Below are 13,571 nucleotides of genomic sequence, written 5' to 3' on the forward strand. Positions count from 1 at the left end.
AACCCTCACAACGCTCAGACTTATGAGCACAAAACACTATAGGAAGAAGAGTAGGGAAAAGTATTGGAGAAATGAACAGTTCACTAAAAGAGAAATATTACAACAATTGAATGTTTGAAAGCCTGGAAGGTTTTCTTGGATGTTCAAAAAAGATGAGGAACTTCAATTTATAGTCTCCCCCAAGTCTAAGGGAACATTCTAGAATGGCCTAATTTTTAGAGTTTTCTCCACTATTCATATATACATTATAGTTCTAGAACTTTCTAGGTTATTCTTGAGTTCTACTTAGAGTCTTTCCTTCTCATATTCTCTAGAATTGGGCAGAATCTTCTAAAATCCCTTGAATTGTTCTCTACAAAATTCGTCCATCCCATACTTGCCTTGCCAATTTCTAGAAGATGGCGGAGCTTGACAATATGCTCAATGCCTTTCATGCGGTTATCTAATCACAATAATCAATTCTAAATATTTTATAATTAAGAACTTACACTAATTAAGAAAATTACACTAACCGTTGCAATTTTTTTTGAACAATTTCTTTTGCAACAACTTCACAACTATTTCACAGTTACTTCTTCAAGTAGTTGCAAATGGCCCAAACAGACCCAAAATTAAGCCTAATTTCATCAAACTTTAATGAAAATTATGGTTTACAAAACATATGAACATTTTTTTTACATAAAAGACCTACATATTCCTCATTATTCCAACACAAAACCATGCCAACCAGAAATACAAAATCACAACAAGCATTTAAAAGTATATAAGTTGATAAATTTAAATTTCAAGCACATGGGCTCTTTTACGAAGCCATAGAAACCTTCTTTTGAGCTTCAATCTCCTGAAGCTCTTTGAGCCTTTCAGCCCAAGCTTTCTCACGAGCTACAGCTGCCATCTTCCTCTCTATCCTCTCCATATATTTTTTCCTTCTGGCAACTTTATATTCGGCTTGTTTTTTCCTCTTGGCAGTCTGCCAAACATAAATAAAAAAATAAAAATAAATAAATAAAATCAAACAGAAAATGAAAAATAATGCAGGCGTCCAATAAGGTAAAATGATATAATACTGATTTTATTTACGCACATACCGCCCCATTCTTATGTATTTATATATCTAACATCTAAACTTTGATAACTAAGTCTTTCATATCATATATAAAACAACATTATTTTAACATCTAAAAAGTGAAATACACCTTCTCATGTATGTAAATCTTTCAGCAAGAAAATGTAAGAGGAATGGCACTTTGCATGAAACATAGAGTATTTACTAAGTAGATTCACAATACATGGGATAATTTTGATTTAGAACCCTACAATTACTGCTCTTATTTAATTTCTTCGACATGAGAATCAAGAAATATAAAAAATGAACCAAATAAGCGCTCTATAAAAAGATCAAAGAAATTGAAGAAATAATGCTATAACCGAGTGTTTGGGTAGAGATATTCCGCCCCCAAATTTGATCAAGAAGAGTTTTACATCCATTGAATCTATTTTGAGATGAGTGAAGCATAATAATTGATTTATCAGTCATATGTTACATTCATCTCAAAGCAAATCTAATGATCAAAAACCATCTTCATCGTCATACCGACCCAAACATTCTAATGAAAAATGTGTTTACTAAGAATAAAACGCACAAAAAAACCGAAAAAATATTGCTTCTGGAGTCTGAATGCTAGCTACGTCTGGACAACGGACACGATGCAGGTGATGCAGCGAAGGAAATCCGGACGCAAGCTGTGTTCGGACAACGGACGCGATGTAGGCGATGCCATAGAGGGAAAAAAAGACATCGACCATGCATCCCGTGCATCGCGTCTGTTGTCCGGACGCAATATTTTTTCCGAAAAAACTCAGAAAAAAAAGAAAAGAATCATTAGTACTAACAGATAAAAATAAATGTTAGGAGAAATTCTGAAATTGTTACAAAATGTAAGAAAAGTATGAAACAGAGGATAAAATGAAAATAGCATGAATTAATGAAAATGTGCAAGAGCTACAAAAAGAGGACGCAATATTTTTTCCGAAAAAACTCAGAAAAAAAGGAAAGAATCATTAGTACTAGCAGATAAAAATAAATGTTAGGAGAAAATCTGAAATTGTTACAAAGTGTAAGAAAAGTATGAAAGAGAGGATAAAATGAAAATAGCATGAATTAATGAATATGTGCAAGAGCTACAAAAAGAGAAAAAGGGTTCAAATAATAGTACCAAAATAAAAGCCCTTCTTTGCAAGATGCGCTTTATACGTTTTCTTCCTTGCACGCTTCCTTCGTTGGGACGACTTCTGGGTATCGGTTCCCCCGGAACATACTGAATCCAAGCATGAGGGCCTGCAACATTTCAGGATCACTTTTATTATTTATTCATTTATTATTATTATTATTCTTATTCTTATTATTATTAGTTTGTCTTGATTTAAAATAAAAAAAATGTTTAACCTCAAAAATATATTTTTAATTTTATTGAAAATTAAATAAATTGATTTAAGTCATGATGGTGATCGTCGCGGGAAGAGTGATAGCGGTTGGTGAGGCAATGACGGTGGCAGTGACAATGGTGGTCAATGGTTTGTGGCAGCTAGAGGTGGATGGTGTTGCTATGATAGTTATTTTTAAAAATACTTCTAAAAATTATTTGAAAGGTTCACTCAATTCATATGAATAAACATATCTAACACCTAAACTTCAATTTATAAATATATACCCCTTTACTTATGCATGAAAATGTGTATTTCACTTTCTAAAAGTTAACATAGTGTTATTTTTTATGTGATATGAAATATATGAGTGACATAAATGTAAAAAGCAAAAGTTTAGATGTAGATATGTAAATACATGGGAATTGGGTGGTGTGCATGTACATGCACCAAATTATTTTGAGTGTTTTTTTAAAAATAAATTGATTTGTTTTAAAATAATAATAATAATAATATATGAAAATAAAATGAACAAATATATTTTTTAATAAAAAAAGCAAAAACAAAAAATAATCCCGGCCTCTCTCTCTCACTCATGATTTTATACACTTGTTTGAAAACCCTTTTCTGGTTCAATCTTTCTTTTACAATTATTTAATAATTTTATACAATATTCTTTGATTCCGCAGTTCTTCATGTTTCAGAAAATCCCTACCATCGTTCCCACAAACTTGAGCATGAGTGAATGGATGAACACTCCAAAACCATTGGCAAAGAATAAACATAATATTTAGACAACACTTTAGATATAAATGAAGGAAGAGTAAAAACCTATACTGTTGACCCATTAATAATAGGGGCATTTGCATACATACCGCACAGTTATTATATAATTACATATCTAACCTAAACATTGATATTTATATGCATACCACTAAATTATTTAACATTACATTAAAAATACCACTATTACTTGACTACTTTTTTTAAGAGTAAATACACTTTTTCCTGCATAATTTTATAATACTAAAGTGTTATGGCATAAAATATCAAACTTTAGGTGTTAGATATGTAAATACATACGAATTGTGATATGTAAGTAAATTCCCTTTAATAATGATGATGATGATGATTCCCATAAACATGCATTCCATGATTGATATAAGAAGCTTTCACCATGGGTAAATTTTCCCTCTTATGCAACCTCAAATTCTTAACCAATTGGTGGTTTTCCAGCAGTTTATGTTGGTTCTCATCTTTTTTACTGTCTTTTTCCAATTTCTACATCTTCACTTTAAGGGATCCCTTTCAAAAGGCTGGCCACATTTTGATGCAGAAATTTTGGGTATAATTAGTCTAATGCTAGAATTTATATATAATTGATCATTAAATACAGAAAAATCTTTCTTTCTTTGAATCCATATCAATAAATACAAATATCAGAACCGATATGATTGCGTAATAATAATTTAATAAGTTGAAAGAAATCAACAAAAAATTCGAACTGAACAAAATTATCAAATAATTGCAACAGTGTATTGAAGCTCAGTTATGTCAAATTTGAACAGAATCAAAACTAATGAAAAGTCAATAACAAAATATGCAAATGAAATAGGGTTAAAAGAAATTACTAAGGAAATCTAGGTCTCATATCACTACAAGGAAATGAGTTCCCTAAAAATTAGATCGCCCCATTTTCACGGCACTTAAAGAAAAAAAAAATCCATCTGGCATGTAAAATGTTGAAAACTAAAAGAGAGAGGTTTAATCAGTGAAAATGATCTTATTGCTCCACTCAAAAACTTATGTTTATAGATTTCTCACCTCTAATTTGGTAGATATAGCTGACATAATATCGCATTCCGAACGTCATTTTAAGTAAATAACTCAACATAATCCACAAATTAAAATTTTAAAACAGCTAAATCAAATGATTCCCTTGAATAGGAACCACATGGAATTGACGTGAAATCTCCAGGTGCATCAATATCTATCGTAGGTAGTCTCGAGACACGCAACGATAGTAATCATAGATACTAAGGGCTTGTTTGGGATCAATTTTGTTATTTATTTTCATTTTTGTATTCACTTTTTTCTTTATTTTAAAAAAATATGTTTGTTTAGTCTGTTTTTACATATTTTTATTTTTTGTTACTAAAAATAAATTATCAGATTTTTGAAAACACTCAAAATAAATTTTAGGTATTTTGAGTATTTTTAAAAACAATCACATCTTAAGCAAATATGCCAAACATATTTCTTTTCAAATCAAAACATAAATAAAATTAAATAAAAGCAAAAATGATTCCAAACGGCCCCTAAATGAATAGAGTTTTAATAACCCATAAGACAAGCCAAAAATGTTGGTAGCTTGTCATTTTCCATATTTCTCCCAATACTAGAATTCTTTGATTTTAAGTTGAGATGGTTTATACATGCAACCCAATTATCTACAATGCTGCTCTGTTTCATTAGCTGGTGCATCATCAAGTTGTCTCCTTCCATTTTAAGTTTCTCTCTAATGCCTAAATGATATTTTGGTGGTTAGTAATTTTAACTTCTTCAATTTACTATTTTAGAATTCTACTAAGCCCTTTCATTCTCATAATTCTTTCTACAGATTTTGCCTTTTTTGGGGGCATTTTACATACATACCACAAAATTCTTATATATTGACACATCTAAAACCTAAACTTTGACATTTACATGTATATCACTCAAATATTTAATGTCACATCAAAAATAACGCTATTATTAATCTTTTAAAAGTGAAATACATCTTTTCATGCATCGATTTATGACACCAAAGTGTTATCAATGTAGATACAAACTTTAGCTGTTAGATATGCAATACATAAAAATTGTGTGTTACATATTTAAATTTTTCTTTTCTTTTGCTGATTCAACTCCGCTATTGACCTTAATCCTGCTATTCTATCTATACCCACATTGTCTCCATACAACCATATTATGAATATACAGATAAAATATGAATTAGTTTAGATTTAAAAATTTAAAAAATAATTTGATATGACTAGTTCAACTTTAAAGCTTCATTATTGAGGTGGTAAAAAAGACAAACCTTCTAAAATTGTTACAGCATGGGCAAGTTTTTTTTTTAATCGTTGCTCGAATTTTCTTGCTGGTCAGTCGAAGTAGTTGCGTGTCACAACCTGTTCATACTATCCAAACAACTCGCTTGCTATTTTTTTAAAGGAAGATTTACGTACATAACACTCAATTCCTATGTATTTACATATCTAACATAAAGGAAGATTTACATTTACGTACATAACACTCAATTCCTATGTATTTACATATCTAACATCTAGGCTTCAATTTTAACATACATGCCACCTTGCTAAGCCTAAAAAGATGTATTTCACATTTTAAAAATTAAAATGGTGGTATATTTTAAGTGAGATGATAGATTTGGGTGGTGTAACGTAAAAAAAAGTGAAGTTTAGGTGTTACAAATGTAAATACATAGGAATTGCGTGGTATATATGTAAATGTCCCTTTTTTAAATGCTTGACTGTTTAGTTCAATTTGCATGTCCTAAATAACATATCAATTTATTGTTAGATATATATTTTTTTGGGTGTTACTAATTCACCAGACATGTACTGCTTTTCTATCAGTTATTAGACTGCAGTAAAAAAACACATGGAATTGCATTTCAAACTAATAAAACCTAAGTGTAAAATTCAAAGATTACTTATAAACAACATTGAGAAAAATAAATGGATAGCCTGAATAAAAAAAAAAAGGTTAAATGACTAGTTCAGTGATGTATGGACTGTGTTCCACATTGGTTCTCATTTTTAAAGATGCCACAATGCTGTCCCTAGCACTTTTTAAAATTTCATCAAAGCCCCTTACATTAGGGATCATCAATTTGGCATTTAAAATACCAATTGTTCCATTAAATTTCGAGCCTACTAATATACGCAAACGTAAAAAAATTCACAACCCAAATCCCATCAATCTTGTCCATCTAAAGGTTCAATCAACTATTACAGACCATGGCACACTAGCAAAGTAGATCAAACATATAAATAAATATATAACAAGCCAACTAAGCTAGGAAAATCTCCTACTCATCTCCACCCACCCCTCTTAGAACCAACACAGGATCTAAAACTGAGAAAAACTCAACAGAAAATTTTTTTGCACCTTATTAGCAAGACAAGAGAAAAGCTACATCATGGTCAAAGAAATCTACGAGAAATTAACAATTTCTACTTGAATTGATAAAAAAGATTCAAAGAAAGCGCCAACAAGTCCAACACAAGAAGTTTGGCATAGTTGCATTCACATATACCATCATAAAGTCATTGTCCCCAAACAAAAAAATCACATAGAATCCAATATATAGTTCAGAATATACAACACACAACTCTATTTATCACAAGTTTATTAGGCTCGAGGTTATATAGATCCCAATCAGTGGAGATCACAAAACATTCTCCAATATCCCATTTGAATAAAAGGAGACCACAAAATATCCTTCACATTTAACATTCTCATCCATCCATTCATACAATCATGCAATATCATGCTAGGTAATAACATGTATATATGAGAATAATCAGAAGTCTTACCGCGAAACTGTTTATTTCATCACCATCATATACAATGAAAAATAATGTAGAAATCTCCATGTAACATGCAAAGAAAAATACTACAAATAATGAGTTAAGATTCCCCAACTGAAATAGAAATGAAGAATTAGCATTGACTCAAATAACTCGCTACTCAATCAATGGAGGTCTCCCAGATTGACGACAAAGCATCTACAGCCCTCTCCAGTCTCCACCGTGGATATATAATTAAACAAAAACATAAGCTTCAAGGGTGCTTTGTGTTTAAATACAAAAGTCAGATAATAGATCGAGAGTTAATCGACCATACACTTTTCGACAGTGCAGCAAATAAGAACATGGTGACAACATTCTAATAATCTAAATGTGTATCAACACGATAAGGATTCCTTCTTCTAACAGCAAGAGGGAAACTCTGGCTCAAGCAAATAGAAGGTTGGACCATAAGAGATACCCCTTATAGCTACTATAACATCTCATTTTTCATATTTAACATTGATTGTCCACATTACGATGACAAAGCAAAAACAAAACAATCAGACATTGGATTTCTTGAAATCAAATCTGACCTTGTTTCCCAGTCAGGTTGAGGAATGTTCAACTTAATACCATGTTGAATCCAACTCATCTGACTCCATACAGTTCAATCCTATATGCTAGAACAATCAAACTCTAGATTTTCTCGAGTTAGAGCAGACCTTGCTTCCCAGTTGGATTGAGCAACATTCGAGTTGACAGCACGTTCAAGCATGATTCATGTCTCCGTACAATTCAACCCTATCAACTAGCTCGAATCAATCACATTGTACCATATCTAACTTGAGGATTAAATTCAATTGTAATAAGATTGATCACACTTGAAGGATTTTTTACCTAATCAAATACTCTTTTTCAACTTGGCCGAAACTTATCAATACAACCACCTAGCCCAATTTTAAATTGATCATTTCTCTTTCTAAAGTTATTGGTCTCGCAATCTATAATGAGGTCAATTTCATGATTATCATAGCACACCAGAATTCCTAACCAAATTTCTATTCAACACCCTCTCAAACTAAACAACATAATCAATAAATCAACTACATAGAGACCGTATCCACCCAATGAAATCTTGGAGTACTCTATCACACTACTTGAAGCGATCATTTTTATCATTTCAAATCATGATCGCATCTCCATGGCTCATCACGAACCTTCATTTCAACCAAAGCACTACTCATTGCCTAAACGTAACAAATTTAGGATTTAACCAACCACAACCTTCAATATCATGTCAGTGTCAGAAATTATCAATAATTTGTTTCATTTAACCATTGTTGACAAAGCCACAACTCCATCCAAACATTGTATCTAAGTTATTTATTTTCAATGTCATCACTTCCTGTGACATGTACAGAGTCCAAGCGTGTATATAATCGGTTGTCAGGTATTTATAGTCCATCTTCCACAATATTGGTTAGGGTCATGAAGAAACCAAAATCTTTTAACACGCCCCTCTTTTTTCAATTGGATGGCTTCTTCACTCAGCTAAGAGAAGTTAATACCATATAAAATTTTTCGATTATAGTGTAATCCTTCTCTCTATAATGGATGTAGTAAACATAATCAAACCACTTAAAAAATGTATTCCCATGAGGTTAGTCGATAGATTCTTTCGATATCCTCTTATCCTAGTCTCCCCCTTTCATGCGTCTTCGTCCTCTTCCACCTCCCCAAATACGAAGTATCAAGTCTTGTAAACTTCCCTCCTTGATTCCCCCTACACCTTACTCTTCTTAAGAAATACATGCATTGTTTTAACTTTTTACTTAATTTGGGAGACATTCATCAATTAAAACTACGTCATCAATAAATAGTATGCACCAATATACTCTACTTCAAATATCATTTATTCAAAATAAAAAAACGTAAATGAATAAACTTTTAATGCATATAATAATTTTTGAATAAATGGTTTAAGTTTTAAGAAACACATAGATATGTTTAAATACCATAAATAAACCTAAGCCAAGGGCACTTGGTTCATCTAGAGCCTAATTACTTGCCAAAGAAAGGTTAATAAAACATTTTAAAACAATAGTAGTTACTAATAGTAAACAAAAAAACACACATTTTAATGATTTGGTAACACATGAAATCAACATGAGGTGATAAATGAAAACAATTTACCAATATAAATAAAAAAAACGGAAACAAATGTTCAATGGGCGCTACTTAAAGAAATTTCAACAAAAAAATTTCTTCAAATGAACAAGCAGTAGGTAGAAGATGACCTGGGGGTTTGAGACTTGCCCTCTTTCTTCGAGGCTTTGTTCCAGGCCTTCTCTTTGGGAAACGAGTATCAGTCAAGCTCTGAAAAGGTGCACCACCACTTGAAGTGCCGAACAATCGCGTCAAAGAAAGACCCAAGGGCTCTTTAATCATGAACGTAGGTCTAAGGCATTGGGACTGCTCTATTGATGAAGGAAAGGGAACCGCATCAGATAGTCTTGCAGAGATCGGCAAAAGCCTTCTTAATGACAGGGGGCGAATAATGTTCCTAAACGCACCTCCTAAGCTCATCCTTTGCTTTAATGCAGTGACTGAAGACCAATAGCTTCAAAATTTCAGTAAGAAAACATTCAATAACTGGAACATTGTTACACTAGTTTCAACGCTAGTCCGTAAATGCAAAATACGCTAACCATTAATGTAGAGTTGAGTGGCATAAATATGAAGTTATCAGTACACAAGAAGACGACAGAGTGCGAATTTAGAAAGGAAGATCTGAAGCAATCACCTTTAAATCTTTCTGTAAATCCACATTCCCTCCTTCACCCTAGTCTGTCTTGGTGCTGTCATCTGGCGAGCTCGAGCGACTCCGGGACTGAGAGGATGTGTGGAGGTACAAGAAGACGATCAATCGCCAGAGGGAAAGCTAGTTGTGGAAGAAGATAATGGATTGCACGAGGAAAGCAGTTGTAAGGCGGATGGGGGTTTCGATTCCAAGGGGCGTCAGGAATTAGGGTTCCATTACAACAGCGTTCTTGGGCGGGGCTAGGTGTGCTGGCTGGCTAAGATCGGGTCCGGCCAGAGTCTTTTTGAGTTTAAGTTTAATTAACTTTTTTTAGTTCAAAATTGAGTTTGAGCTGGCTGGCAAGTACTTTATTTAAAATAATATTAATTTAAAATAGATCCATTGAATGAATAATTAAAAGATAAATAATAAAAAAAATTAATAAAAAATATTATTTTTTAAATTTTTTTTAACACTTTAAAGAAAAAGAGTGTCTTTGGGGCAGTTGTAGTTCAATAATAAACTGTTGCATAGAACCCGCTACAGATAAATTAGTTAGTTTGTTTTTTGTTGTTTAATAACAGTTGTCTCATCTGTTTCTGGACAAATAGTCTTTCTACCCCAGTATTGTAATATTGTTTACAACAGAACTATCATACTAATATATTTTATACTTTAGAAACAAAAACCCACTGCAAAACATGACAAAAAATATACACTTCATTTAACAGTGAGTTTCGTGATTATAATAATTAATTAAAAAACTATTAAAAAATTATTTAAATAACATTTAATAATATGATAACATTATTTTTAAAATGCTGATGATGTATGTCACAAGCTAAGTTGTCATTCGGAGATACTCTTCATGCATGTTCACTCTCACCGATTGAATCTTCTAGTATATATGTTCATTGAAAAAAGTCATAGTTCTCCATTATTCTTCGTGGGCACCTATAAAACTGTCTCTCGTAGTTATGCGGCTGGTGTGAGGTTAATAGAAAACTCTTAAGTCCACAGTAGCAATGCAATCCTCTGGAGACACCAGAAATCTTCGAGTCCATCTTCCATGAATGCTTTAAAAGACAACACATCAGACATATCACAAGTAGAAATTGGTAAAAGAAGTAATTAATTACAGTTTTATGCATGTGTGGGGGCTTAAAGAACTCAGTATATTAACTAACGAATTTGTCACTACAAAAAGACAGCAAATCTTATAAAAAATAGTTTTTTGTTGTATTTAACTCACGTAATATCAAGCTCGTATGTGTCACATATGCATATCACCAAAAAATGTCATCCAGAAAAACCCCAAGATCTGCATCACTAAAAAAGAAAGGAACTTGGTTGCATTCAATGGGATTTCACATGTAACATTAATCAATAACGACTAACATACCATCCAGATGAACTAATAAGATCAAATGTATCATCATAGACCTCAAAACTCACCGAAAAGAAAAACAAAAGAAATGCAAAAGAAATAAAAACACTTACAAACAACATAAAAAACCCAAACAATCAATATCAAATAAAGAAATAACGGAAATAAATATTAACTATATAAATATAAAATACAAATATAATAAACCTCTTCAACAACCATTACAATTAATAATATAATGAATACTCAGAGTACCCTCATACAATTGTATCTGTAATTCATTTTCTTAACTTTGTTATCCCGGTTGCACATTCCCCCGTCTTTAGTACATGTCTCAGGAGCATCATTTTCAACATGTGACAATGAATGTCCAAGATAGTACTTAAGATGGTACTTAAATGCCACGGCAAGAAAATGCTCAAGATCCTCGTCCGCCCTACAGAAGTCAATGTCATTGCGAGAAGGATGTCATCAAATATAATTGTGGAGAGTCATCGTGACAATCACAATTTACACATGTTTGGGAAATGAGTAAAATGACATGTCACGAAGTATAACTCATTTCTTCTTCAAAATGCCAAATATCCTCTCAATGACATTACACAAGGATGAGTGTCTTTTATTAGACATTTATATTCTGCTTCACGTGACATTGTTGTCTCGCTCAAAGTCAGATATATGGTATCTTGTATCAGGATAAGGCTTGCGATATCATTGCTGCAATGGATATTCATCATCTACTAAATAATATTTATCTTATATGAATTGCATGATTAATATTGAGAGAAAAAATGACTTAGGAGAGCAATCTAGTCTCAAGTGTACCTATAGGTGGATGTGAGAAGTTGTATTTGTTATTTCATGTTACAGCTTTGAACATTTGACTATCATGTGTACTGCTCTCTCAACTGATCATGACAAAGGTAAAACAAATGTTAAAGTCGCATACCGCCATGACATTCTGTGTCACAGACCCACAATGGTCGATGAATATGATTTTCTCATTGTTTAGAGTACACACTTCAATGTGTGTTCCACTGATTGTTCCGATACAATTCTAGAAATATAACAAAGGGTTACATGATTGAGATGTTTTTTTTGAAAATTTAATGTAATAAATTGAGGAAATTACCTTAAATAACTACTTGTACCAAATATCGTGTGAAATCTCTGTGGGGGTCCATGGATTTCGGGTACCTCGGTGCCACTGTAGACTTCAAAGTTCCCTGTTGACGTCATGTCAGCCATATAGCTACGAAAGACAGTTGTATAGGTGCACGCTGAGAATCACAAAAAAATGTGGTATCTTTTGGTGGGCAGATAGGCTAGAAGATTTCTCCACTAAAGGTGACCGGGCATGGAGAGAATCCCTGAAGGATGACCTAGCTCATGACGTGTGTCGTATGCATTTAAAAAATAATATTATCATATTATTAAATATTACTTTAATAGTCATTTTCTTATTTTAACAAGCATGAAACTCACTGTTAAGTGAGGTGTATATATATATATTTTGTACTGCTGTGAACTAGATTTTTGCTTATAAAGTATTAAATATGTTGTTATGATAGTTATGATGCAAACAACATTGTTACGTAGGGGTAGAATTTTCATTTGTCCAAAAACAGTTGCATTTGAACTCTTTTCAAACTACAAATAACAAATAATCGACCAGTTATCTGCATCAACTTCTGCGCAACAGCTTTCCGTGGCAGTTGCAGTGCGACAGATTATTAATAAGCTGCACCTACCTCAACCAGGTGCTTAATCCATTTTTCAAATCCTAACTCAGACATCAAAATTCATGATGAAATCCCTATCCATGTTTTTTATTTTTATCAAACTCAATAATCCAATCACGGCATGCATAAATACTTCAATTTGCTAGTTCAAAAAAATCCTCTAATTGGTTAGTTTGTGAACATCAATGTTTCGAGTGGTTTGTATACAATTATCCTTTTATCTTAAAAAAAAAAAAAGTTAAACAACTAATATTTTGGATGCGATATGAAAAAATTGATGGTTATAAATATAAAAATTAAATTTTAAGGGTCAGCTATGTAAATACATAAGAATTAGCTGGTATGTATGTAAATACCCTAATTCTTATTACTTTAATTTGTTTAATTTTTCATAAGCATTGTTTGCTCCAATTAAAAAACCAAATAATACTAAAATTTAGGCAGGGAGATGGACAGACATGGCTTAAGACAATCAAATAATATTTTGTGAAAATTTTAAGGCTTTAAATTAATTAAATAGTATTACAAAAAGCCTTCATTCTATTTTTATGAATATAAAAAGTAAGGGAATATTTACGTCTCCTAAACTTCTATTTTGCATTTATTTCAGTTTGTCTATATATGAAAATAAATATTTC

At 32.0% G+C, this 13,571-nt stretch overlaps 1 protein-coding gene across 2 annotated transcripts; it reads right to left on the bottom strand.

Moving 5' to 3' along the window:
• Window positions 1-621: 621 nt before the first annotated feature.
• Window positions 622-10,101, bottom strand: LOC110027124. Of its 2 annotated transcripts, none has more exons than XM_020728424.1 (4): window positions 9,808-10,101; window positions 9,302-9,610; window positions 2,217-2,338; window positions 622-970 (listed from the first exon to the last, which is right to left on the bottom strand). In XM_020728424.1, exons 2-4 carry the CDS (start codon window positions 9,588-9,590, stop codon window positions 803-805), a joined length of 579 nt encoding a protein of 192 aa, XP_020584083.1. In that variant the 5' UTR covers window positions 9,591-9,610; window positions 9,808-10,101; the 3' UTR covers window positions 622-802. The 2 variants fall into 2 exon arrangements, with proteins under 2 accessions (XP_020584083.1, XP_020584084.1); XM_020728425.1 differs by having other exon boundaries at window positions 9,302-9,624.
• Window positions 10,102-13,571: the final 3,470 nt, after the last annotated feature.

The sequence above is a fragment of the Phalaenopsis equestris genome, unplaced genomic scaffold, assembly GCF_001263595.1.
Source record: "Phalaenopsis equestris unplaced genomic scaffold, ASM126359v1 Scaffold000414, whole genome shotgun sequence".
Lineage (NCBI taxonomy): Eukaryota > Viridiplantae > Streptophyta > Magnoliopsida > Asparagales > Orchidaceae > Phalaenopsis > Phalaenopsis equestris.

Coding starts and splice junctions, on each gene's coding strand:
- LOC110027124 (XM_020728424.1), bottom strand. CDS start 9,590: ATGAGCTTAGGAGGTGCGTTTAGGAACATTATTCGCCCCCTGTCATTA. Junction 2,339..9,301: donor GGCAAGTCTCAAACCCCCAG/GTCATCTTCTAC, acceptor GAAATGTTGCAG/GCCCTCATGCTTGGATTCAG. Junction 971..2,216: donor AAAGAAGGGCTTTTATTTTG/GTACTATTATTT, acceptor TATGTTTGGCAG/ACTGCCAAGAGGAAAAAACA.